At 46.7% G+C, this 27557-nt stretch overlaps 1 protein-coding gene across 13 annotated transcripts in view; it reads left to right on the top strand.

Moving 5' to 3' along the window:
• TANC1 (tetratricopeptide repeat, ankyrin repeat and coiled-coil containing 1) overlaps positions 1-27557 on the top strand; it is a 232095-nt gene that overhangs the window by 93662 nt on the left and 110876 nt on the right. For all 13 annotated transcript variants that reach the window (XM_045575604.1, XM_045575597.1, XM_045575603.1 and 10 more), the window contains one exon: positions 11612-11812. In XM_045575604.1, the coding sequence (XP_045431560.1) occupies positions 11612-11812 (201 nt within the window). The remainder of the gene's footprint in view (positions 1-11611; positions 11813-27557) is intronic.

Genomic DNA, 27557 nt, shown 5'->3' with positions numbered 1-27557 from the left:
AGCTGGTTGATGTTTCTCTCTCATTGACGTTTCTAGCTCTCTATCTCCCTCCCTTCCTCTCTGTAAAAAATCAATAAAATATATTAAAAAAAAATTTTAGGCATGATAACGTTGATAACATAGGGAATTTGTTTTGCCTTTACACATGGTATCCTTGGTTTTTGGAAAGGCCCATTAATCAAGGAAATAAAATATACAAATATTGTATTTAAATTTCTTTTGGGAGTTTTTTGATAGTCAAAAGTTGGATTCACTAGGAAGTGGGTCCCCTGGGAGAAAATATGGCAATGCTAGTAAAAGTTGCTCTTGGAGTGTTTTCTGTGCATCAGGTACCGTGTTAAATACTTATGAACCGTTACCCCACACAATCAATAGCTTATCAATAGAGGTTAAAGAACTAGCTTAAGACTGCACAGTTACCAAGTGGCAGAGCCAGGATTTGAACCGTCTGTCTCTCTGTCTCCAAAGCCTGTGTGCAGGACAGTACAGCAGCCAGGTTGCTTAAGTTCAAGTCCTAGGTCAGGTTGCTTCATCTCACTGTTTCAGTTTTTGCATCTGTAAAATGGGGATGCCGGCAGAATCGACTTCCTAGGATTGTTGGTTGTCTTGAGGATTCAGTGAGATACAAAGTACTTAGAACACTGCCTGGGTTATAGTAAACATTTTATAAATGTTGGCTACTATTATAATTTATGGTAATTTCTGTACCATTTTGGCTTCTTTGCTTTTCCACCCCTTGGCCCTCCTTCCCAGGCGTTAGTAAATGGTGGCGTCTTAACTTTATTTCGTTTGTTTCCCTGTCTGTGTGGCACACGTGACCCTGGCCACTTCAACGGCTGCAGATGGCCCAGAGGCGGCAGGGACAGCCAGCCGGGTCTTCTCGGAGTGCTGAGGGACAGTTGCTGTAAACAATCCAGGAGAGCACGTGTTTACTGGGGGGGGGAGGGGGGTTAGAGAAGGGAAGGGGGGGTGGTAAGGGGGAGGAATGTGAGCCCTGAGTGCAGCACTCCTTAGCAGAGTTCTGCACCTTCTGCACCAAGTGTGTGTGCATGACAGAAGTTGTGTTCTTTGCCTCGGCTTTGCGAGCACTGGCTCTAGTAGTTGTCTGGCGATTCCAAAACCTGGCCGGCTCACTGCAGCTACTGTGACTCAAACTCCCATCAGGCCTCCTGACTCACTCACCAGCAGGGGGGCCCACGCTTCTGTTTTGTTTAAAATGGTTTTTGAACGAGTCGCCAGTTTTGGGAGCCTCTGGCGTGCTCTTCGTTCCTGGGTGCATGCGGGGCCAGCTCCGTCCAGCCATGGCAGAGGGGTGTGGATGTGTGACTTTGAGGACGCTCAGGGGAAAGAGCTCCCTGCTTTGCCTAGTCAACTCTGTTCTTGGCAGCCTGGAAAGATTCATTTAAATATAGATGTCCAAGCAGACAAGTGAAGTGATTCCATTACCGCAATAACAAGGAGCGCTATTTATTTGATCAAAGTCAATTGTCAGTCTTTTATTCGGTTCTGGTGTTTGTGCCGGTTCCTCATCCACATTGGCTTATTGTCACACTCACTAGCTAGACACACGGAAACTAATAAGCGATTGAATACCATTCTGATGTTCACTTTCCATGCAACTGCATGGAAAATGTTGGAGGGCGATCTTCCCAGAGTGAAATTCAGAGAATGAATGAAGCGAGTAACTCGCATTCCGCGTTATATTTGAGAAATCACAATTGGAGTGGAATGTTAATACGGTCAGCTGTGGTGAGACAATATTGACATTGTTGCTAAGATATCTTAACCCGGCATGTCATTGAGGCTGCTGTTTCAGCAACTGAGCAGTGGTTTATTTTTATTTTTATTTTTGTCTTTATTTGTGGTGGTGATACTGGAGGAGAAATAAAATGACAGAGGCAGAAAGTGTAGTCATCTCATTCTCTCCCCACTCCCTGCCTCCGCAGTGCAGGCCTGAGAAGGATCTTGTGCAACAGCCACATGCACACAATGGATTGAGGCTGCTTCTTTTTAGAATTGGTTGTATTGCATTTTTTATGTGTTTTTTTGTGGGGAAGGAACTTTAAACACTGCCTAGAAACTTTGAGGCGTTTTCCCCCCAAATGTTTATGGATCCCATTTTCCTTGTAAGGAGTTGAAACACACTAAATGGCAGCAGTTCCTTTTTCTTCTCTCTTTCTCTTGTAAGGAGGCCTGTTGGCAGCCAGCTTTGCTGATGGGACTGCCAATGTGTGGATTCACTTATTGTAGTTAGTGAGGGGGAGGTGTGCTGGTTATGGTATTGTTCTGAAAGCCATTTCCCTCCACTTATTTTTCCACCCCCAAAATGCCAGCATGTCCAATATGACAGAATGTTCCTGATGAGTATCACTCAGAGAAACATGACTTGCTAAATGATCTGTAGATGAGTCAAAATTTCTTAAGCACCAAAACAGGACTCCGTGCTTGGTGTGCATCTTGGTTAAGGAATCACATGGTGTGGGGAGGCAGACTAATGTGATTCCATGATTAGAAATTCTGACGGCCTGGGTTCAAACCTGGATTTTTCTCTTACAGACAACTTAGCCTCTCTCAGCCACGGTATCCTCATCTATAACAAGAGGGCAATGACAGCATTTACTTTAAATGGGGTAGGATGTATGAATAAACTAATGTATATAAAGTACTTAGCAAGGTGTCTGGTCAAAGAGTAAAGTCCTTTTAAAAAATACATATTTTCATTGATTTCAGAGAGGAAGGAAGAAGGACAGAAAGACAGGAAGGGAGAGAGACAGAGAGATAGCCACATCGGTGATGAGAGAGAATCATTCATCAGCTGCCTTCCCACTGGGGATCAAACCCACAACCTGGGTATGTGCCATGTCTGGGAATCAAACTGTGACTTCCTGTTTGGCTCTGTTGAGTTTGCCGACCACTGGTATAGGCCTTAGTTCATAGGTCGATGCTCAGCCACGGATCCACACCAACCTGAGCACAAAGTAAAGTCTTAATACTGCCAGCTTAACCATTCTCATCATTAGGGCAGACACATTCAATGAGCATCCTATCTAACAAAGAGGGAATATTGCTAATTGACTGCCACGCCCTCAGAGATGGCAGTGCCCACAGCCACAAAATGTGGTGCCTAGTCCTCTGTGGCCCGCCTCATCCGGCCTTGGGTACCACTCAACATACAGGCGAGCTGTGCAGCATGGGGGTCCCATCCTCATCATTCCTCACGTCACTCTTCTCCCCTCACCCTCAGAAAATTATATGGAAAAAGGAGAGTTTTCTATGTCCTAAATTAAAAGGGTATATTTGGGTGGGAAAAGTTTAATGTTAAGAGAAGGATTTATTGGTTGGAGCCTGAAAGTGAAAAGCAGAGAAGTCAGTGGAGACAGAACCAGGTCAGCAAGGTTCCTTTTAATGACTTGGAAGTTCATACAGTCCAGACCCTGGTCTTGGACCACATGGTGTTGTAGAAGGAAGTGAGTCCAGAACTTCACCATGAGAGCAATCAATGACATAGACATCTGACATCCATGAGACTGAGGGAGAGATGGCTGTGGCCAGGTGGGCTAGCTGGACCAGGGCACGTCCGAGCCGGGTAGACAAGAGTAAAACCAGGAGGCATAGTCAGAGGTGCTTGGCTTCGAAAAAGTGAGCCCTCCTTCCTGGGAAGAGACTCGGAGCAGGACCTTGATAGACAGGTGGGGGTGGGGAATGGGTAGAAGGGGTGTTAGTTGCAAAACCTCTGAGTTAAAAGGAAATTTATGTTTCAAATAAATGTTTAATGGAAAATACAATGTTTTATAAAACATTCTCATTATAAAAATGTCAGAACAGCCGAAACCGCTTTGGCTCAGTGGATAGAGTGTCTGCCTGTGGGCTGAAGGGTCCCGGGTTCGATTCTGGTCAAGGTCATTTACCTTGGTTTTGGGCACATGCCTGGTGGTGCGCGTGCAGGAGGTAGCTGATCAATGTTTCTCTCTCATCGATGTTTCTCTCTCTCCCCTCTGTAAAAAAATCAATAAAATATATATTTTTAAAATGTCAGAACATAGTTCAACCCTAAAATGTAAAAGAAAAGGGGAGGAGAAAAAACATTGATTCTTTTCCACCCTCTTAACAATCACCACCACCTACATTTTATCAATATTCCTTTTTGGTTTTTGTGGTGCGTGTTATTTTCACGTTGTCTTCATAAGGCCTATACCAGTGGTTGGCAAAATCATTAGTCAACAGAGCCAAATATCAATAGTACAACGTGATTGAAATATCTTTTGAGAGCCAACATTTTTAAACTTATTCTAATGCCACTTCTTCAAAATAGACTTGCCCAGGCTATGGTATTTTGTGGAAGAGCCACATTCAAGGGGCCAAAGAGCCACATGTGGCTCATGAGCAGCAGTTTGCTGACCACTGGCCTATATGAAACAGTATACTTGCTTTAAAGGATTATGTTAACCCTATGGTAAACTCAGACTTTTCTTTTTGTAATTTCAGCTCCTCGGCAATGGAAATGGTCCATGGGTGCGTTCCTCTGCTTGGCTGGGGGAAGGGGGTGGTGAAGAGAGATTTCTCTGCTCAGTGTCACAGTCATGTGAAAAACGTTAGCCATTGTTAGCAAGTTCTGGCACTGGTGCTATTGTTTGAAGAGGCCACCAGATAAAGTAAGAGGCCCTTTCTGCACTATGGAGTGAAGGAAATTGTTCGAAAAACACTCTTCCTGCACGCGGAGGGAGTGGAGGCAGAAGGGAAGCATTTGAAGGCTGGGCTTGGGTTATAGTTTACTGCTTTTTAAAATCATAACGTCCCCACTGTTGAGTAATTAAATGAGATTCTTAGGAAACATTTTTCTCAAGAAGGATTAAATAGAGCGTGCATTTTTCTGAGCCTTTTGAGTAACTGAGAATGTTTTTCAGTTGGTATGGCAGTTAATAGAAAACTTGGTTCGGTTTTACATGGTTGGCTCATGCTCTTTGCTCCCTCAGGTTCTGCCAGGGTGAGTCCAGGTGTGGGTCTCCCTTTAGGGAAACAGCCTAGAGCATGGTGGGTCCTTTTCCATCTGCAAAACCCAATTCAAAAAAGATTGTTTTTCTTTTCTTTGAGTTTTAAAAATTAACTTACATCCTTAGTTCCTCTCAGAAATACCGTTTATTTTCCATATTTATAATCTTTTCTCAAATCATGAAAATGTTGGACCTTTCTCTGTATCCTCGGGCACCTCCCCCACCTCTTTGTCATGTGTTCGGAACACACCTCTTTCTGACCACCTTCTTGAGAACGTGGTTGTCCACCCCCACTGCCCGTGAGCATCCCCCGGGGAGCTTCGAGGACCAGGCCTGAGCCGTACCCCGGACCCGTCGGGACAGCCTCCTGGAAGGGCCTGGGCTTCCTTCTGTGCCCTCAGGGAGCTCCTCCTGGGGGGGGGGGATGGGGGGGGAGCAGCAGGCCCGGCGGGTCTCAGAATCTGAGTGTGGTGGGTCCCACAGGACCCAGGTATGCAGAGGGGTGAATTCCTGCAGGTGGCTGCCTCACTGCTTCCTTCGCCTGGGCCAGGCAGAGTTGGCAGGATGCTTTGCTCTGTGTGTCACTGCCTTCACCCTGGCAGAGGCGGCAGGCCCCCGAAGTCGGCAAGAGTTAATGAATTACAGTACACGTTGAAACGGGGAGAAGCGCTCCGGGGTGCTCGGTGACTAACCATCTCTCTGGGATCCACTTTGCGTGTGTGGTAACGGCTTAAGGTGCGACTGGAAGGAGATGAACGACCGCGGGCCGGGCGCCTCCCGCGTGGGGAGCTCGGGAGCCCCATGGGGCTAATCAGCCAGCCGGCACGGGGAGTGAGAACAGAGGAGGGAACAGCGTCTTCCCTCCGTGGCCCAGTACTGCATGCGCGCAGACCTACATACACTATTTTTGGTTTTCCCTATTAAATACACGAGCGACGTCATGGGGAACGGCCTGTGTCGGTAGCCTTCTCGCAGGGCAGCGTTACCGGGAGAGAGGATGGACTCCGGATGGGACAGCCTGGGTTCAGGTTCGACGCTGCCATGTGCCAGGGTCCTCGGGCAAGGTACTGGATGCTTTCTGGGCCTCAGTTTCCTGACTGGAGGAGGGGCATAAGGTGTTAGCATCTACTGCATGGGGTGGTTGGGAGGATAGGAAAGCATAGATAGGAAGAGTCTGTCTCCACACCTAGTACGTCTAAAGAAAGTATATTTATTATTTTTTAAGGAAGGGTACCCCTCCGGGGCTTGGGAGTGGGGTTTTTTCCTGCGTTCCTATATTCTTAAAACTAGGCAACTCTCAGTGATGACACGCCTTCAGGGGAAAACTTCAGCAGTCAGAGGAAAGAAAGGCCAGTCTGTTTCCTCCTCCTCTGTTTCAGGATATAAAGAGCATTCGGTTCGGTACCATTGAGTATTAAGAATAAACGGTGAAGATAGTATGCACAGATTTCCGTGTAGAACCCATTTGGTCCAAGTTTTGAAGAAAAAAAGGCTAACCTTGTCCCCTGGACCAGGTTTTTCTATATCCTGGGGTTCCTGCTCTGTTGCCTTTGAGCAGTATTGTTTGGGAATTAGTCACAACCGTGTGGATAATATTTTGGAACATTGCTTTCTCAGAAACATTAATCTTTCTTTTTCTTTGAAAATGCGCATGAACCGTCCGTCTGGCGGGATACGCGGAGAGACCCTGTAAGTTGTAAAAATGGTTTGAAGTGCTTTCCTTCTCAGGGAGTGCCTTCCGAAGTCTCTGGAAATGATATTGGATCCTGTGGGAGGAAATCTTTTCCAGTTTTCTAGGTTTCTGTAAATATATGTGCGTGATGTGGTTATAAAACCTTACGCTGGAAAATACGTTTGAGAAACATTAGCGCACTCCCCCGGGCAGGGTGGGCATAAAAGATGCCTCACACGTTTAGTGCCCCAGTTCCGTGTATCGCCGAGCCCCGGTTTCTGGCGACACAGAGCATCTTTTCTCTTTCTATTCAGAGCGTCCCTCCCCCCTCCTCCACCTAGCCACTCAGCAGCACAATAAATGGAAACCTTATTTCCTGCATCTGCAGACCTATTTACCTGAAGGTCTGAGCTCACCCTTGCCTTTCTCGGGTCTTTCTGAAATGGGCTGCTGCTTTCATCTCTCTGGCTCCGTTGCCCTCATTCTTTAAAGCCTTCCCTAATCCCGCACTCCGTGCGCTTTAATCTGTGGGGCTGGACGTGGCGTTCTGCATAGCCGCCTTCAAGCATGCATTATCTCCTGGATTCCTATTCCTTCTCATTGTGCATTTAAATCCCTTTTCACAGTCTGTAAAAGTGGAGAGAGGGGGAGAAATAAAACGAACCATTATCAAAAGCCATTTTTGCCAATTTAAAATGCCTAATTGGATGGCTTTCTCCCCCCTTTGATAGTGCCATTATCTTTGCAAACTGTGACTTGGGTTTTGCAGGTCTTTTGTGTGTATGTTTTTGAGTATTTACTTACATTTTATCACAAATAGGAAGAACCTTATGCCCTGTGCCCTTTCTGGTCTTTTATTTTTGGAAATTGGAGAATCTTGATGATTTTAAAATAAGAAAAGGTGTGTTTGTGTGTGTGTGTGTGTGTGTGTGTAGATGACAGACTGTATGCGACCTGTATAACAAAAACGTACCGACCTCTTATAGCAGGGGTTGGGAATGTCCGGCCTGCAGGCCCTCAAAACCATTTAGCCCTGCCAAGGCCTTAGAGGTGAGTTAATTAAATGTTTGACCAGGTATAGCAGGCTAGCTTTTAAGTTGATAATTTTGAATGGTCCACGAATGATGCTATAATATCCAGATGGCCCTTGGCAGAAAAACGGTTCCCCACCCCTGCATTATAGATTTAACTCACTTAAAAGCATGTCTGTTTAGGAGAATTCCCCTCACTTCCACCCCTGTCCCCCAAAGTAAAGTTCTTAATCGTGTAGAGTAGTGAGCACGTCCCAGCCTGAGCTGACTGGCTGGGGAGGCTTTGTGGGGAAGCCCTAACCTCCTCCTCATGGTTAAGCCCCATGCTCCGGCTTCCTGCCTGTGAAACAATGGCTGGACCCGTGCTCTCTGGGACTACCAGCATCTCGGGCTGAGGGTGCCAGTGTTCCACGGGAAACACCTGGCGCATCCTTTGTGGTGGACACTGTGGTTTTCACACGCGGGAGAGGATGCGCCGTCCCACCTGGCTGGGCCTTCCTGCGGCAGCAGCGTGAAGTGTGCCTCCCATCCCTTCACCGAGGAGGGGACGACACACGTCCCAGCTACCGTGTTTCCCCGAAAATAAGACCTACTTACAGGTTTCCTTCTGAGTGAAATATAAGGGGACGCCGAGGAGGGGACGACACACGTCCCAGCTACCGTGTTTCCCCGGAAATAAGACCTACTTACAGGTTTCCTTCTGAGTGAAATATAAGGGGACGCCGAGGAGGGGACGACACACATCCCAGCTACCGTGTTTCCCCGAAAATAAGACCTACTTACAGGTTTCCTTCTGAGTGAACTATAAGGCGCCCCCCGAAAGTAAGGCCTCCTAGGATAAACACGAGAGATTTGGTCCACTGATTCTGAAAGAAATGGAATCACAAGAAATTCACCAGGAAATTCAGGAATTGGATTGTTAGGATGATGTTCCAGAAGATGATGACATGATTGTCATTGAATAAATGAGTCAATTCTTGATACTGTAGGATTCACAGTTTGTCTGGTTTGTGTTGACAACTACCATACTACCGTACCGTATACAGGTAATAAATTTTCTTTATTTTCATTTAACAATAAATGTGTACTGTATTCTTCTTCATGGAAAAATAAGACATCCCCTGAAAGTAAGACCTAGCGCATCTTTGGGAGCAAAAATTAATATAAGGCACTGTCTTATTTCCGGGGAAACAGTGTACAACAAAAACGCCAGTTCCAGAATCACAGAAATGTGCCAGCCCCTGCTGGTCGTGGCTGCGAAATGTTTTTAATTCCTCCTAACCCTCTTTAATAAGCTTCTGCCGAGGAATGTGCAGTCAGCGGAGAAATCTTGGCTTTTGTTGCCCAGACCATATCGTGTGGTTCTCACGGATGCCCCTGAAGAGAGTCTCGCCATCTGCCCTGGCGTCGGCCGCTGCCTTGTGATGCGCTTGCCAGACGGGCTTTGACCCGAACCCCTTTGCCCTCGTGCAGTGAAAGCACCTGGCTCCGCAGCTTCTGTCTTCAGCGTCTCAGCCACTGGATCACCCCGCGTGCTTGGTGCCACCTGTCCGCTCATGCACAAAACGTCTCTCCCTTTCTTATAAAAGGAAGCTAGAAGCGAGGGATGGCCTGCAAAACAGGCCAACCGAACAATGTATTTGGGACTGATCTTATAGTGTGATGTCAAACCGAACGTGAAACGGAAGCCCTTCCTTCCCAGATGCCATCTCTAAGCCACGTGTTACTGCCCACCCCACGGACCCAAAGTGCTGGAGAGCAGCTGTGCGAAGGCCGAAGGGGGGCGGCAGCAGCAGGCCTTGGGAACTCCCACCAGACTTGCAGTTAACAAAAATATTTGTGTTGCTTGATATAAACAAAATTTTGGAGCAGTTTTTCTAATTAGGAAACTCCAGTTCTCTCTTAGCCGTGAATCTCCAATTTGTAGGGGTGTCGAACTCAATCAGAGAAGGGGCCAAAATCTAAAATCCAGCCTAAATCGCGGGCCGAATGGTTTACTGAACAATCATAAACTGTCATTGTGATGGAAACGCAGCGGAGTGCAGCGATGACAGCGCGGTCCACATTGCAAGGCCTGGCGGGACGGATTTGGCCCTCGGGCCTTGTGTTTGACACATGTGCCTTAGAGGATACTAAGTATTTAAGAAAATAAACCCTGTCTCAGAAGAGAGCTTTACTTTTGATTTCTGGTATTCTCACAGTAGGTACATTTCTCCCTAATTTGGTGTCCCCTTTCAAATTCAGGGAGTTGAAATCTGGGCTGTTTTAAAAAAATTTTTTTTTAATTTCATAAGAGGAAGGGAGAAAGAGAGAAACATAGATGAGAGAGAATCAATGATGGGCTGCCTCCTGCACCCCCCTCCCCCCCCCACTGGGGATCAAGCCCACAGCCCAGGCATGGGCCCTGACTGGGAATGGAACTGTGACCTCCAGGTTGACGCTCAGCTGCTGAGCTACTGAGCTCTTATTGTATTTTATAGGTCAGAAATGTTCCTGTATGAGTGGGAAAGACAGTGCCTGTCACCACGCCTGCTCCTGTCAGGCACCCCACAGCCACTGACTGCCGTGACGGTGGTATAGGGGCATAAGGGCAGCCACAGGGCAGGGTGGTTCTCTTCTGACCACATGGACATCCAGTGCCCCCTCTTCAGGGCCCCACCCCCCACCCCACATCCTTTGTGTGTAAACCCCCTGGGGTTGTGGGCTGTGGCCTTAGTGCTTTCCAAGTTCTCCCCTGTCTCCTGGAGTTTCTTGCTAAACATCCAGGAATCAGGTGACCAGGCGCCATTCTTGCAGGCACAGCCCCTGTTTGCATTCCAAAGATGAGACCCACGAGCTGGCAGGGACTGGTCACGAGAGCCACTTGGATAGCATTGGTCAGCCTCGTTTGCTTGTGGAAAACTGTCTAACGCTTTCCAGGTCTCCGTATATTATTGAAAGCTTGAAGATGTTTTTAATCATCAGGATAATGATTTGCCGCCTCCTCTGCCTGCACTTCCCCAGTTGCTTCTCAACGGGGGACAGGGAGGAGTTGATGGTCCAGAGGAACAATAGGAGAAGCGTCTGTGTCTGAGGACTTGAGGACTGGATTGGGGGGGGGGGGGGGTGGAGTTTCTTTCTGGTGAGGCTGGTCCTAGCCTATTTATTGTCTTCCAAGTTACATATATGGTCCCTTCATTGTAATTGCACCCTCTGTATTTTTTCTTTGGATCTGCTTACTCCAGAATGTTTAGTTTCATAATAGAAAGCTTGTTTGTCCTTAAGTTCATTTAGGGACTGAATGCCGAGGAGAACCTGTTTTAATTGAGCCAGTTTCCGGTCTCAAGACTAAGGGTTTGGGCTGGTTGAGTTATAGGAGGGTCCACCCTGAACCATGGGGTGTGTGATGTGGGTAAGAGGAGAGAACTGGGGAGGAATGTTGAAGTGGGCTAGACTCTGCCTTGGAGGGTTGTTTTTGTGTTTGTTTTTTGTGGGGTTTTTTTGAGAGAACTGGTAGGAGGCCAGAGAATTATGGAATGGATCTTGTTGTTTGAATCTATTCTATTGATACTTATCTTTCTTTAGGCTGAAATCAAATCCTCTTGTGGGTCATTCATACTTGATCTTGATCTAATCTCAGATCAGTGGCTTTCTGCACCCATTGTTACCAATGAAATCAGACCAGATGGTATGGTGCAGAAAAGGGTGTGGGGCAGCTTATTGACACTTGAGTAGTGAGATTTGAAGTTGCTCTCACAATGTTAAAAAGTCCTTAAGAGTGGCAGAGGCGGGGAGGGGGTAGTTGTTGAAAACATTCAGTGTCCACCCATATGCTATAATATATGGGAATGACATTCTAAGAATGCAGTGCTTAGGAATTAAATTTGTTTCCACCTGTGATGGCTGGTCTAACCTAAGGTTTCCTTTCTCCACCCCAGGAGGTGACTTTGGTCCAGAGTCTTCCCCTCCCGTACTGCCCTCTGGCGACGGTGGCGACTTCTCTGTGAGCAGCCTTCCCATGGCTGAGGACACCTACAGGGTGAGCTTGGCCAAGGGCGTCTCCATGTCCCTGCCGTCATCACCTCTGCTGCCGCGACAGTCTCACTCGGCGCAATCAAGATCCAACAAAAAATCCCCAGGTAAGCAAGCGACAGAACAGCACCCAGACCCGGGTCTTGGTTACAGACTCAATACACGCATTGAAATGAAGCAAAACTAGTGCCTATAAGAAATCTGGGAGCAGGTTTTTCCTCTGTACAATGACTTCTGGAAAAAAAGAAACCTTAAGAATTATGAACGGATTCATTTTCTTAGTTCAACTTGTATATAAAGTATACTGATGACCCAGGCTAGACCTTTTATAAAGATTCCAGATCTTGTTATCAATATTAACGTTAACCATCGATTTTGTTGTTTTCTTGCTCACCAATTAGGGAACACTTTCATCTAAACAACACTGGTGCATTTCAAGGTTTGGGATTTGGGCAAGTGTAATCTGATAACTGCTATTCCTGTCATATACCGATGTGTTTTCTTTGATCACATCATCTGGCACTTGAACAGCTATAAAATTTAATTGTTTGTGAAAATTCAGACTTGTAAGACTTGTGAAGTGTCAGGGAAGCAGTGGATGGATTATTTGGTTAAAGTGTTTTTCTCTTTCCTCACGCTTACCAACTTTTTATAGTTAACATTGCCAATACAAACCCATCGTTACTTGGCTTGGGGAGGTTATGAATCAGCTGTGAGGACAGCCTTTCCAGAGTGCTGATACCTGGGGTCCTAAAAGACCTTTGACCTTCTTCAAGGCTTGCTGAGTACTTGTTTGCTGAGGGTGGGAGGGTTTGGGCCTTCCTGATTATGGGGCCAGCACAAGAAACAAAAAAAAACAAAACAAAACAAAACAATTTTTACAGTCCGGGGCACATTTTATACAAACTCCAAACAATGTGTTTGGAGTTTGTATAAAATGTGCCCCGGACTGTAAATTTTTTTAAAATCCTGTTTTCCTAAATACTTGTGTTTCTTCATATCACACGCATTATTTCAGAATCATTTTGTGGCTATTTGCAGCTGGTGGGGAGGTAAAATTACGAAGGCAACTTTTCAGGCTTTGGCCGTTAGGAATGGCGCTATGAGTTGGTGAGTGTCCAAAACATTTGATGATTCTAGAACTTTTCTTATTTTGGACAACATTGTTTACAACCCGGTCACTCACTGGAACTGGGAGACCTTTTTGGTATGAAGCGACTTCCTGTGCCAAGGAATTTGACCTGTTTATCAGTATTTGGGGAAATTCCTGGAATGTCTTTTCTTCCTTCTCTTTGTCCTCCCTCAACCGCCATATCTCTGGCAGATTTCTTCTTTTGAATCACAGTTTCCACACCGCCTTTCTATAAACCCTGCACAGTGTTTTCCTTTCCCTTTTATCGGCCTTTGCACTTGCAGAAGTGTGTTTATGCACTTCCCGCAGCTGATGGTTAAGGACCGGGCAGGTGTCTTCTCTAAGCATCCCTCGTGTATATCAAATAGATGATGGGATTCGAGCCCACCTGGACTCTCCAGGGAACTTGGTGGAAGTTAATGCCGAGTGCAGAGAGTTGACTGTTGGGACAGTTTCTCCCCTGTGGTCTGTGCTACTGTCGATGACTTGATGTTTGAGTCTTGGGACAAGCACACACTTGAGAGACAGGGAATACTGCATTTCAGGCATAATTTCATTATTAATAACAAATTTACTCTTGATTTTAGTAGGACTTAAATCTTTTTAAATATATTTTTATTGATTTTAGAGCGAGGAAGGGAGAGGGATAGATCGACTCCCTCCTGCACGCCCCCCCTCCCCCACTGGAGATTAAACTGGCAACCCTGGTATGTGCCCTGACTGAGTATCGAACTGTGACCTCCTGGTTCATGGGTGATACTCCATCACTGAGCCACACTGGCCAGGCTTAAATCTTCTTTTTAACTGTATTTTGGGTGGGGTTCCCCCCTCCCCTCCCCAGCTTTATTGAGATACAACTTGACACATATTCATACAACTTTATATCTGCATGTATTGGAAAATGATTACAGTAAGGTTCGATAATGCATCCACATCACCTCACACAGTTACAGTTTATTTGGTACTTTAGTGGGACTAAATAGGCAGCAGTGAGTAGCTTGGTGAGCCTGGGAAGTGTGGCCCTCCAGCAGGCTACAGGCTTACCTGCAGGGAAGGCCCTGACAAGGTCTTGGTCCTGTGTCCTGACCACATTACATGTCCTTGGTTTTGAGAAAATATCCAAGAGTTTGTTTTTCTCCATAGGGACAGCGTTTACTTCTGCTAAAATCTTTGCAAGGCCTTACGAATAGAAGGAAGTAGTGCTGCAGCATCCAGCCTTTTCGTGGAGTGAAGAAAATATTCTCCATATTAGACACTGTGGGCCCCAATGCTAATTAACACACTCAGCAGGTCCTCCTCCAGCGGAGCCGTGCTTGTGTCCCGCCCAGATCTGTGTCGCCCCGTGGTACCTCAGCTTTGTTTTCTTCATCATTTTAATTCGAAAAGGAAAGGTAAGGGCAGGGAAGCTTGCGTAACCATGGCAGGGACTCAGACTCCATCAGAGAAATAAACTGCGTTTTCCCCACGGCGTCTTACACGCAGATTTCTGTCTGAGCCATATTGTTGGAAAACTATCCAGAGCCCTGATGTTCTACCTGCCTATAAAAATAGCTGGCATATGGTTGTGAACGTGCACTGGATGTAAAAATGGCCGTCTATTTAAAGAGGCAGCCCTGGCGTTGCTAACCGTACAGGAATCACGGCATGTTGGGTGTGCAGCACCCCTCGGTGTGGGGCCCTCCCCTGGGGCTTCCCCCACCGGAGCGGGATCCTGTCATCTTTCCGATCCAGCTCTGAAACTACCTTGATGACTGTGGTTCTTATTTTTTAAGACAAAACCCCTTTCTCTTTTAAGAAGGTGCTTAAACACACACACACAGACACACACACACACACACACCACCACCACCACCACCACCACCACCACCAAACCTGTTTTACTTGTTTGGATAGAAACTCTTCACTAATTGATGTTAATCAAGCAACTGTCAAGGACAAAACTATTCTAGCAAAGGTCAAATTCTATAAACCTCTAATAGGCACTCACACAGCCTGCATTAATGAAAGTCTGTGTACGGGTACAGGTGGTGGTTAGCTCCATGGGAACTCTGGGCCAGACACGGTGTCATTAGCCTTGCAGTACTGTGACCCTGCATTTTCCGTGACTGAGTTTCTTACATTCCACTTAGATTCCTAATTATTATTTTTACTTCTCCTTCTAGCTTGCTCCATTCATTTATATATATAATTACTGCTAGTTGAAAGATGGAGTTTTCTGAGTATTTCAAATTTGTTGTTTTGTTGTTTTTTTTCCTAAAGGGAAAAATACATTTTCTGGTCATGAAAACAAGGACCGGTGTCCATTAAAGTAATTCTGTGGCTAGTGCAAGCCTTTCTGGATTAAGAACTCATTAATGTTTGTAATGTATCCTTTTGTTTTCCAGAGAATTGCAAAGCCCATTTCCTGTGGTTTGTTTATTAGTAACGTCATTAGTTACTTTCTGTTTAGATTACATTTCCCAGGTCGCTTCAGGCCCATTAGGAGACAATCCAAAGGTATTGGATGGTGCATGAAGGAGAAGCGGCCTTTTCAGATACCGCGATGGCTAGGACAGCAGATGGTGACAAGCGGGCGATGCTGCTTTTCTCATCCTCGCCGGTATGGGGGGACTGGGTCCTGCCCAGTTTGCACCTTGGCTGCTTCCAGGTCCGGGTCTGTCTCTGTTGACAGAGCTGATGTAGCAGTTTGGAAACAGACAACAGACTCTGGCTGTCTGTTTCTTTAAGGGAAACAAACCTCACAGCGGACAGGCTGTAAAGGGGGAAGTCATTCTGCCCTTTGATTCTTGGACCATGAGTTCATGTCTGCCAGGCCCTGCCCTCCCTCACCGCCTGAGTGTTTCTTGTAGAAAACAGGAGATCCCGGCACAGAGGCAGAACTACTCTTAAGTGTTTTGATTTTCCTAGTTGTTTTTTATTTTTTAATCTACTCCACCTAAACCGGAGACCACACGTGCTCTGCCTTTTTTCATTTAATAGCATATCATGAGTGGTTTCCAGTGTGCTCGAATAACTTGATATTTAATGCCCATTGTTTCCATTTCCCATTCCTGATTTCTAACGAATTTTAATGTGCAGGTCTTAGTGTTAAGTACATTAGCAGAGCTGTGCAGCCAGTCTGCAGAACTCCCGATGTGAATATTTTTGTCCAGTCATCTCAGTCACTTTTAATACACAGCTGGTATCTCAACCGTGGCAGTTCCCAGAAGTGGAATTGCTAAACTAAGTGGACCGTGTATTTAAAGGTTCTTGATGCACACTGTCCAGCCACTTCCCAGAAAAGCCGCATTGATTTCCGTGGCCTCTGGCGTTCTCGGAGCGGCTCCTTTGGAAGGAGCCTCTTCCGGGAACGGTGTTAAGTGGATGGCGCTGGTGGGTGCTTTGTCTCGCCGCCGAGTTGTGAACTCCCGAGAATTAGGACGAGGAGGCTGAGGAAGTCATTCTGGAACCTTCCTTGTTTGAACTTCTGTCCACACCTCTCCCATGATTTCCATTTTCTTTCTCTCCACAATACTGTCAGGGGAATTATCACAGCTGAGTCAGGTCAAGTTCAAGGTCAGAACAGTACTCAGCTGGCTTCCACTTTTAGCTACCCCCCTCCCCCCCTCAGGTCCGCGCTTTGTGGTGAGGGTCATGGAGGATCACAGACAAGTTAGTGTTGGCAAGACTTCTGTCGCACACACACCCATCAGGCCTGTTTGCAGATACGGAACCAAAGACTGCGCATCTGAGTGGAACTTGTCCCAATGTACAAGTTCTTGGTGGATCTTGGCCTAAGTCCAGGTCCTCTCCTCTGTCTCCAGGACATTCTCCTACCGCCGTCTGCACTGTTCTGTCTGCCCATTGTTGACCCATGGGCTGTTCATGACGTGGATTTGTGTTCTGGCTGCATGTACGTGGGGAGGTCATAGGCTTACAGTCGTGCACACGTGTGTCTGTGAGGTGGAGCATAACCCAGGGAACACACAGTCCAGCAAGCTCGTTCTGGGCTCTGCCTTCACCTCTGAGTGGTCAGGGCCCCGGTCAGGTATCTGACCTGAAACCAGGATAGTTTTGCCTGCTGTGATCACAGGACAACTTTCTGTTTTTCTCCTGGAGGCTCGTTAGAGGGTAGCCCCCTCCTCCGAGTTACTGCCACGTGCAGCCATAATCGGGACACACACACATTCTGTTCTGTGTTCACACCTAGAGCCGGGTGCCTGCATTTGCTCCACCGGGAACCTAGGACCTTTGCCTGCCATTTATTCCCCTGCCCCTGAGTCCTGGTTCACGCATATAGAATATCGCTTGTTCCTCGAAACCAACCCAGAGTTTTAAAATATACTGATGTCTGGGTCTTACCTTCAGAGATTCTGATTGGATGCATATGAGGCCTGGCCTAAGCATTGAGGTTCTTAAAAGCTTCCCAGGCGATTCTAACATGTACCACTGATGAAGAATGTGATTATCTCATCATTCCTTTTTAGGGAAATACACAGGTTTTGTTTCTTTATTTTCTAAGTTTTAGAAATGATATTGGAGGAGGAAACTATATTACAAAAATGTACAAAATAAAGATACAGTAAGTCTTGTTTCCCTTCATACCCCCCAGAAAACAACTACTGATGCTTGATTGAATGTCTTTCCTGCCTTGTTTCCATAGAGACATATTTGCCCATTCCCCAACCACCGGACAAGTAAGAGGTTCCCAGTTTTCCACTAAATAAAGAACATTCTTGAATATTAATATAAAGGTATCTTTCTTTAAACAGACCAGTGGTTTTCAACCCTTTTCATCTCATGGCACACATAAACTAATTACTGCAGTTCTGCAGCACACCAGAAAAATGTATTTTTTTTTTTTGCCGATCCGACAAAAAAAAAAAAAAAAAGTATTCTTTTGGTTCATTCATACCAGATGGCTATTGTTGTGTTGGCTGTTGTCATTTTTTAAATTTGACAGGCTAAGTAAAAAGAGGTCAGTGCCCTTGACTACATCGTCAGGTACTGCAAGTTTTAAAAGTTCTTAATGGCACACCAGCTGAAAAATCACTGGAATAGACTACAAAAGTGGGATTACTGGGTAAAAACTTATCAATGTCCAGAATGAGTTTTATATACTTGCCAGAGGCCCGATGCACGGAATTCACGCAGGACTAGGCCTGCCTTCCCCCGGCTGCCGGCACCGGCTTCCCTCTGGCCCCCGGGACCCAGGCTCCCCTCGCAGCCCCGGCTTTTGTCTGGAAGGTCATCCGGAAGGATGTCCGGTCTAATTAGCATATGACACTTTTATTATTATAGATTATTATTATAGAAGATTGGTCATGTGTGCTTTTTTCTTTGGAGAATATTTGTAATAGTTGGCCTCTGTTCTACTGGGGCAATATCTGTGTCTTACTGAATTATCACAGCTTCCTTGTTTGTTTTAAGGCTATCAGTCATGTACTAGGTTATTAAAATTTTTCCCCCAGTTCATCATTTTCCACTTAATTAGGTTTACAGTGTTTTATGACTCACAGAAGTTTTTTATTTTCTCAAATTAAATTTTTTTCACTGTGACTTATCCCATTGCATTTCTTAAAAACAGCTTTATTGAGATATTTTACATAACATATAACTCATTTAAAGTTTACAGTTCAATGTGTCTGTTTGTTTTTTTTGTGTTTTTTTTTTCTTTAGCATTTTTACAGGGTTATGAAACCATCATTATAATCTAATTATAGAACATTTTTATTTCTTTAAAAAATTCTCATTAGCACTCACTCCACATTCTTTCCTACCCACCTCTCATCTCAAACCCCTATTTACTCCCTCCCCCCCCTTGCCTTCAGCAACCACTAATCTGCTTCCTGCTTCTACATTTGGCCGATTCTGGGCATTTCATATAAATAGAATCATATAACATGTAGTTTCTTGTGACTGGCTTTTTGCAGGTAACAGTGTCTTCTAGGTTCATCCATGTTGTAGCATGTGTCACTTCTTCATTCTGTTCATTGCCAAATTTTTTTTCCTATGTGCATACCACACTTGAAAAATCCATTCTTCAGTTTATGACATATGGGTTGTTTCCACTTTTGTATATTATGAACAGTGCTGCTGTGAACATTTATGTATGTTCTTAAATGTGGATGTTTTTGTGTGGATGTATCCCTTTTGTCCACGGCTAGTACCTGGCAGTGGGATTGTGCCATCATGTGGCAACTATATTGGGGATCAAGCCTGCAGCCCTGACCTGTAATTGAACGGCGACCTCCTGGTACATGGGATGGACCCCAATCAACGTAGACACACCAGCCAGACTTTTCCCCCCCCCCCCCCCTCATATTTTTTTTTAATTAAATATATTTTATTGATTTTGTACAGAGAGGAAGGGAGAGAGATAGAGAGTTAGAAACATCGATGAGAGAGTCATCGATCAGCTGCCTCTTGCACACCCCCTACTGCGGATATGCCCGCAACCAAGGTACATGCCCTTGACCGGAATCGAACCCGGGACCCTTCAGTCCCCAAGCCGATGCTCTATCCATTGAGCCAAACCGGTTTCGGCCCCCCCTCATATTTTTGATATTATTGTTTCAGGCACAGAATTTTTTATTTTGATGAGTCCAGTTTATTCTTTTGTTGCTGTCCTTCGATGTCATATCTAAGACACAGTTGCCTAATCCATGGCCACAGAGGCTCGCACCTTTGTTTTTTCCTAAGAGGCTTCCTGGTTTTAACTTGTCCCTGTAGGCCTGCCATCCTTTTTGTGAGTTCATATTTTTGTGTATGACGTGAGGTCTGAGCCAGCTTCTCTCTTTTACATGTGAAAATCCAATTGTCCCACAGCATTTATGGAAAAGATCATTCTTCTCCCACTGAGTGGTCTTAGATTGCCCCAGGCATCACTGTGCCCTGACCCAGCCTTATTGTTCCACTTACAAGGCTGCAAATTCTCTCCCCTGTGCCCTAGGCCAGAACTTCTTCTGTCAGAGCTGGCGTGGCTTGCATCTCTGCTCCATCCAGCCTTCCTTTGTGTCTGTCCTTTTCCCTCTGTGAGAAATCACTTCTTACTGCAGACCTCCATAGCATGGTGTGCCAACTCCGTCCGCTCTGAGGCGCTGGGAGCTCCTGGTATTTGTGTGTTTCCCTTGGAGCCTGGAACACAGGGTCTGAGCCCCCCCTTCAGTCACCCTTGTGAGGGGCACAGGTGTGCGCCTGCTCAGTGAATTCAGTGGTGGGCATTCATCAATGGCATATAGTTGGCTGAAATACTAACGGATACGGCAATGTGAACATAATGCTCCGTTACATTTATAAAGCTAGGAACAACCTTCCCTCATCTAGAGAGAACTGATACTTAAAGTCCTAGCTCTCGCTCAGGGCCTCGCTCTCATCAGGCAGCGAGCCAAGGGGAGTATGTTTTAAAGATACGTTTATTGATTTCAGAGAGGAAGGGAGAGGGGGAGAGAGACTGATCATTGATGAATCACCCATCGGCTGTCTCCTGCAGGCCCCACATGGGGAATTGAGCCTGCAACCTGAGCATGTGCCCTTGACCGGGAATTGAACCGTGACCTCTTGGCTCATAGGCCGATGCTCAACCACTGAGCCATGCCGGCCGAGCAAGAGGAGGATGTGTTAGACTGGGTTTGCCGGCAGCCTTCTCTGCCCTGCTTCTCTGTGCTTCTGCCACTCTCCTGTGCTCTCAGGCTTTGGCATGTTTGCTGCATGTCCCCCTCTCATTGCCCCTCTCTGCCCCCTCCCCCCCAGGTGAATGATAACAGTAGGTCTTATCCCGTCACACTTTCCAGCAGAGTCAGCTGCGCCTGTGGTGGTGTCAGATGGCTTTGATGGTGGCTGGAACCAACCCAACCCCATGCTTAGATAAAAGCCTTTTTAGCTCAAGAAAATTGATGGGGGCAGCGGTAAGCCGTGGTGGGAATCTTCTTTCTGGTTGTGTCTGACTACAGAGAAGCAGAAGCCCATGGAAGCCACGGCATCTCCGTCGCACAGGAATGAACGTTAGTGTCGAGTAGGAAGAGACGGAGAGGAGACGGATGTAGCCGCTTGCAGCTTCCGTCGGCTGTGGAAGGTCTGGGGGTGTGAGCAGGAAGGCTGGCTGTGCTCCAGGCCAGGGGCAGCGTGTGCAGAGCCTGAGTGGGAAGTGAAGTGAGGGCAGGGAGGTGGTGTAGGAGAGAGGCCCATGAGAACCAGGTGCCTTGCCAAAGGAACCCTGGGACCAGCGGGAAAGGCTTCAGTAGTGGGGCCTGGAGCCTTGAAACCCATAAGCTTTGCCTCGCTCAGAGGGCTTACGTAGAGTGATGGCTATGTTCCGCACTGAATCCTTTCTCTGCACAAGGGTTCTGAGAAATACAGCTGAGGAGACTCCTCCAAGGAGCTGTAGCTCTCCTGTTACTTCCACTACCAACAAAGTCCTTCTTTATTGGTCATGGGTCCTTATTGGCCGATGATGAGTTCACTTAAAAAAAAAAAAAAAGATTTTATTTATTTTTATTTATATTATTATTATTTTTAAAAAACACATTTTAATTTTTTTTACAGAGAGTTAGAAACATCGGTGAGAGAGAATCATCAATCAGCTGCCTTTTGCACACCCCCTACTGGGGATGTGCCCGCAACCAAGGTACATACCCTTGACGGGAATCGAACCCTGGACCTTCAGTCCGCAGGCCAACGCTCTATCCACTGAACCAAACCGATTTCGGCTATTATTATTTTTTAATCCTCACCTGAGGATATTTTCCCATTGATTTTTAGAGAGAGTGGAAGAGAGAGGGAAAGACAGAGAGAAATATCAATGTGAGATAAACACATTGATTGATTGCCTTCTGTATGCTCTCTGGCCAGGGCCGTGGCTGGGGAGGAGCCTGCAACCAAGGAACGTGCCATTGACCAGAATTGAACCCGTGTCTGCAGGCCAATGCTCTATCTACTGAGCCAAACTGGCTAGGAGGGCAGATTTTAGTTTTTAGAGCATTTTTGGGTTCATGGCAAAATGGAGTAGAGATTTCTCATATGCTCTCAGCCAACTCCCTCCCGCCCACACACACACACACAGGCACAGCCTCCACCATTGTGAACGTATCCCACCAGAAAGATGTATTTGTTAAATCAGCACACCTGGTTACTGATACTTCACTGTCACCCACAGCACCCATAACTTATCTTAGGTTTCACTGTGTAGGTTAGATATTCTGTGAGTTTGGACAAATGTGTCATGACGTGTACCCATCAGTTGGTGTCACACTGAATATTTTCACTGCCCTGTTTCTCTCTCTTTCTCCACCCCACCTTGAACCCCCGGCAACCGCTGATCTTTTTGCTATTTCCACAGTTTTGCCTTTTCCAGAATACTGCGTCGTTGGTTTCTTTCACTCAGTAACAGGCATTAAAAGCTCCTCCGTGTCTTTTCATGGCTTGTTAGCTCATTCTTTGTAGCACTGGTTATTATTCAGTTGTTTGAATGCAGTACAGTATTTTCATCCATTGACTTGCCTAAGGGACATCTTGGTTGCTTCCAAGTTCTGAACAAAGCTGCTATCAACACCTGGTGCAGAGTGTTGTGTGGACGCACGTTCTCAGTGCCTTTGGGTAAACCCCAAGGAGCGCGGTGCCTGGATTGTGTGTGAGCGTGTGTTCAGTTTGTAAGGAACCGCCAAACTGTCTTCCCAAGCGGCTGTGCCACTTTGCATGCCCACTGGCCACGAGGGAGAATCCCTGTGGGTCCGCATCCTCACCCGTGTTTGGTGGTGCCGGGGCTCTGAGTGATCCCTCCTCGCCTGGGAGACGGGGTAGGACCACGGTGCCTCTCTCACGGGGGAGGGGAGGTTTGAAAGGAATGTGGCATATGAAGCCAGGGCCGACCCTCCCGTTCCCCTGGGGGCTTGCTGTCTCAGGGGAGCCATCTGCCTCAGAACCCAGCGCCAGGTTCCTCCATCGGTCTCAGTGGCCCAGAACGGATCCCCAGTCTCCATCCTCTCAGCCCCTCCTCCTCAGCCAGACGCCCTCTGGCGGGAGCTGCCCCTCAGATCTGTGTGCTTTCTGGCAAGCACCACGCGGCTCCTGGGTGTGCGGCAGGCTTTGTTCCCTGTGAGCGGGACGTGAGAGGAGCAGTAGCGCCCGACAGCCTGACGTCTGGGCTCCCGCTCCTGCTCTGCCACCCACTCCGGGTGTTACTCGCCTTCCTGTGGTTTGCACGGAATTTGCGATGAACGTGTTCTGTCTGTAAAATTGCCCCGTGAGGGAAGCCAGCTCTTAGAACTCGTGTGATGAGTGCAGAAAGGGAAGGAAGCAGAAGTTCTCGGCCGAAATAAGAAATGAGGTGGAAGGCGGGAAGGTGGGATGCCCGGTGGGACCCCGCCTCTGTAACTTGTGATGCTCCCATGAGCTCCTGTGGGAATGAGAGCCGGTGACTCAGGAAGCTGAAGGAGTGAGGACGTGCTCTGAATGGTCCAGATCGGATCGCCAGGCCGTGTGAGCAGCACCCCCGTGGGCGTCGGGCAGTTACTGCCCCCTGCACTGTGCATGAGGGCAGTTCAGGGCTGTTCCTTCCGCAGGGAAGTGAGGAGGCCAGCAGGCCAGGCAGAGACCTGTGTGTCGGGGTTCCCTCGATCGTCCCTTATATGGCCCCGAAGTGCCATGTGCAGCCACACTGCCTCCGGATGGCACAGCTGCTTTCCTTCTGCCTTTCACGCAGACTGCCCTTTATGTGGACAAGCCCCAGACGGAGGAGATGGCTTGTGCTTAGGTCTGTGTTGTACCAGAAATGTGTACTTCGGACACCAGAAGCCCATTATGGGAGGGACCAGTGGGGGCCAAGACTAGCTGGAGGAGCAGCAGGTGCGTCTCTCCTCCTGCAGGATTGGCCCTGTTTTGTGGAGCAGATGCAGTTGAATGCATCTAAGGTCACTGTGCCCAGGCCATCTCTCCATGCCACACTGCAAAGACGTGTCATTCGAGAATGCAGACACGTTACTGACCCTTCTGTCTGGGGCATTTGGATGTTTCACAGGCCTCTAGATGTTGAGGGTCTTCAGGAATCACAAGAGAATATGTGCCAGTTGCACACATCCTGGAGTCCAGTGTTGATATTTGATTGGGAAATGTTTGTTAGAGATTCTGGACTGAGCCTTATGGGCTATTGTGTCAGTAAAAAAAAAAATGATTGTGAACTTCAAGTTCTTTAGCAAAAATTCAATAGAGATAGCCTTTATTTAAAACATTTCACTTTTACAAAACAATGTACATTTCTTTCAGTTCCGTAGCTCTTATTAGAACAAGATGTGTGTACCCTAAAATGTGAATGAGCCCTGGCCGCTGTGGCTTAGTTGCTTGAAACATTGTCCCATGCAACTAAGGGTCGATGGTTTGATTTCCCGGTCAGAACACATACTCAGTTAATCCCTGGTTGGGGGGCAGGTGAGAGGCAGCCTTCCAGGGGTTTTCTCTCCCTTTCCCCCTTCCTCCCTCTCTAGAATCAATGAAAAACTTATCCTTGGGTGAAGAAAGTATACATGCACTCATATGTATGCATTGAAGTTTGTGTGTGTGTGTGTGTGTGTGTGTGTGTGTGTGTCACAGATTTTCAGAGTGTAATCTTTTTTATTTTTAGAAATTGTGATGCTTAAGCAAATCTTATCTCTGTTAGATAAGCTTGAATTCTCTTCCCTCTCTGCCTTCTAAATAGAGAAATTCTACCCAGGCTCCCTATGCAGTGTCATGGGAAGTTTCTGGCCCTAAAAGAGCAGCACAGACCCGGTTTCACATCCAAAGTCCCTGTTCTCAGTAGCCCTGTGTCCTTGGAAGTTACTAGACAACCTCTCTGATTCTTGCTGTCCTCGTCTGGAGATGAGAAGAAATGCTTTACCATTTAGGCCTTTGAGAGACAGGGGGGATGCTTGTAAAGGGCCTCACCCCTAAAACACACCCGAGAAATGCTGCTACCGCCCCTGTTGGTAAGGTTAGGTGGTTTGCCCTCTTCCCCTTTGCCAGCCTCTCTCACACTTCATCTTATTTATTCATTTATTTATTTAAAATATATTTTATTGATTTTTTCACAGAGAGGAAGAGAGAGGGATAGAGAGTTAGAAACATCAATGAGAGAGAAACATCGATTAGCTGCCTCCTGCACACCCCCAACTGGGGATGTACCTGCAACTAAGGTACATGTCCTAGACCGGAATCAAACCTGGGACCTTTCAGTTCGCAGGCTGATGCTCTATCCACTGAGCCATACCAGTTTTGGCCATCCTTTTTTATTTTTATTGAATTTATGGGGGTGATGTTGGTAGTTACATACTTTTCAGGTGTACAGTTCTATAATGCATCATCTGTATATTGTATTGTGAGTGAGTTCACCACCCCAAGTCAAGTCTCCTTCCATCACCATTTACCCTCATCCACCTATCCTTTTCCCCTCTGGTAATCATATTGTTCCCTTCTCTAAGAGTTTTTATGATATTTTCTTAATTCTTCACCTTTTTTACCCAAACACCCCACTCTCCCACAACCCCTCCTCTCAGACAGCTGACAGTGTGTTCTCTGTATCATGAGTCTGTTTCTGTTTTGCTTGTGTATTTTGTTCATCAGATTCCACATATGAGTGAGATTATATGATACTTGCCTTTCTCTAACTGGCTTGTTTCACTTAGTGTAATACTCTCGGGTCCCTCCATGCTGTCGCAAAGAGTCCTTCATGTTCTTGGCTTCAGTCTTCAATCTGCTTCTGTGACGTGAGGCAGAGAAGCCACCACCACTCTAGTGCAGAGACCCTTCAATCCTGATGGTGGCTGTTTGGATTTGCTTTAGTAACTGTTGAGGAAACTGTCCTAACTAAATTATTATTTGCATTTGCATGGGTGTGGTGGTGTGGACTAGCTGACCCATTCACAGCTTTGGTGGCGGCGTGTTCACTAGCTCACTGCTGTTCATTTCCTGTAGTTTGTAGTTCGTGCTGCTCCAGCCAATGTCTTGTTTACTTATTCTGGATCCTGTTGTAGCTGTCATTGAAAGTGAGGAAGCTCCATCTGTGAGAAACACAAGGAACTGAGTTTTGAAGGAGTGTGAGGAGCAATCCACCAGGATGCACACCCAGCATCTATGCGTGGTCCTGTGGTACGGGTTGCATCTGTGGTGCTGAGAAAGGCGCCCCAGAGTGGCCACCTGAGCCCTCTTGAGTCGGGAGAAAATGATGCCGGCCCACCAGGTCAGGAAGTACACACTCAGCAGTTTCTGAGGAATTGATAGTGACTCAGTATTAGCTTTGACTATATGTTTTCCTTAAGTTTGTGATGTTTTAATGAACAATCGAGGAATTCTAGCTCCTTTTAAGGCAGAAGAAATCTCACCATAGCTTGATACCTGTGGCACCTTGACTTATTCTCACCGTGTGCAGGTAGATTTCATCAGGACGCACAGAAGGGATAAAATAAAGACCGTTGAGTCTGACATGCTTAACCTGAAACGAGAAAGAAACATCCTAGCAGACTGCTTAAGAAAGTCACATTTTTATTTGGATTTTGACCCCCTTTCAGTATTTCCGTCCCTTACATCCCCTGTTTCTTCCTTTCAAAGTGGAAATTCTTAGTTTGTGTGCCCTTGGCCTTTCAAAACAGTTCCTTTTTATGGACTCGTGCCCTCTGGGCTCATCGTTTCCCCCCCCCCCCCCCCCCCCCCCCCCCCCCAGGTCTCCTGGACTTTTTGGCAGCTAAGTTGGCACACTATTTTTCCAGAGCCCCTTTCGTCACAAGAGGCCACTGTGTAGGGGGTAGGACATGTTTTGGGTCATGTCCTTTATTTTTCCGAATGGCCTCAGAGACACTCTGAGGAGCTTCAATCTTTTTTTTTTGCCAAGTTTCCATAAACATTCGCTTTATGCAGGTTTATTATAGCATCAGCTGAGTGTTGGAGACTGGGCTAGAGATGAGGGAGATGTAAAGGTACATAAATACTTGGCCTAAAGCTTCGGGGACCTCTCGGTTTAATGAGACAGATAATGACAGTTAAGGCATTGAGGTGTCTACAACGTTGTGACATCTCAGAGAAGGGACAAATAAACCTCTTTTGGGGGGAGCCAATAAGGTTCCAGCTGTGGGTGATTTTTGGAGTGGGTTCTTGAAGGTTAAGTTAGAGGTTACATGGCAAATAGGTGCTTCCAGGGGTTGGGCTGGGCTGGAAGGCTGTCCCATCGGGAAAGAACAACCTACATGAGGTCTGGAGGGCGTGCAGGCACGTGGCTGGAGCTCTCAGGGGATGGCGTGCAGGTGGCATTAGATGAGGATGGAAATAACAGGGGGAGCCGGCAAGCATTTTATTCTTTTGGCAGTGGTGCTGTTTGACCATATTTTAGGTAGAGGGATGAAATAAATAGATTTGAATGTTCAGACAGTAACTACCAGTATTCATTCCATACAGGCCCTCTTGGAGTTGAGGAGACTGGTTGGGACTCTGCAATGATTCAAATGAAGTGAAGTGGTTTAAGCCCCTGCAGTGACCAAGGAGAATGGAGGGAGGTGGAGGCCAGTTTGAGAAAGTTTTAGGAAAAAAGAATCTATGGGTTGTAGTTGACCTGTTGGATATGAAAATTAGGGAAGGAAGAAAAGTGCAAAATGGCTTAGGGCCAGGGCTTGCCAGGCCTTTCCCTGTAATGTCACACAGGAGAACTGGCCCAGCAGTGGGGAGAGGGGGACTATTGCCGGGGACACTGCCCTAGACTGCCCAGCAGACCAGAGAGAGGAGGG

The sequence above is a fragment of the Pipistrellus kuhlii genome, unplaced genomic scaffold (assembly GCF_014108245.1).
Source record: "Pipistrellus kuhlii isolate mPipKuh1 unplaced genomic scaffold, mPipKuh1.p scaffold_m20_p_7, whole genome shotgun sequence".
Lineage (NCBI taxonomy): Eukaryota > Metazoa > Chordata > Mammalia > Chiroptera > Vespertilionidae > Pipistrellus > Pipistrellus kuhlii.
Note: the sequence above shows the minus strand (reverse complement) of the source record. Positions and strands in the feature narration are given on the sequence as shown.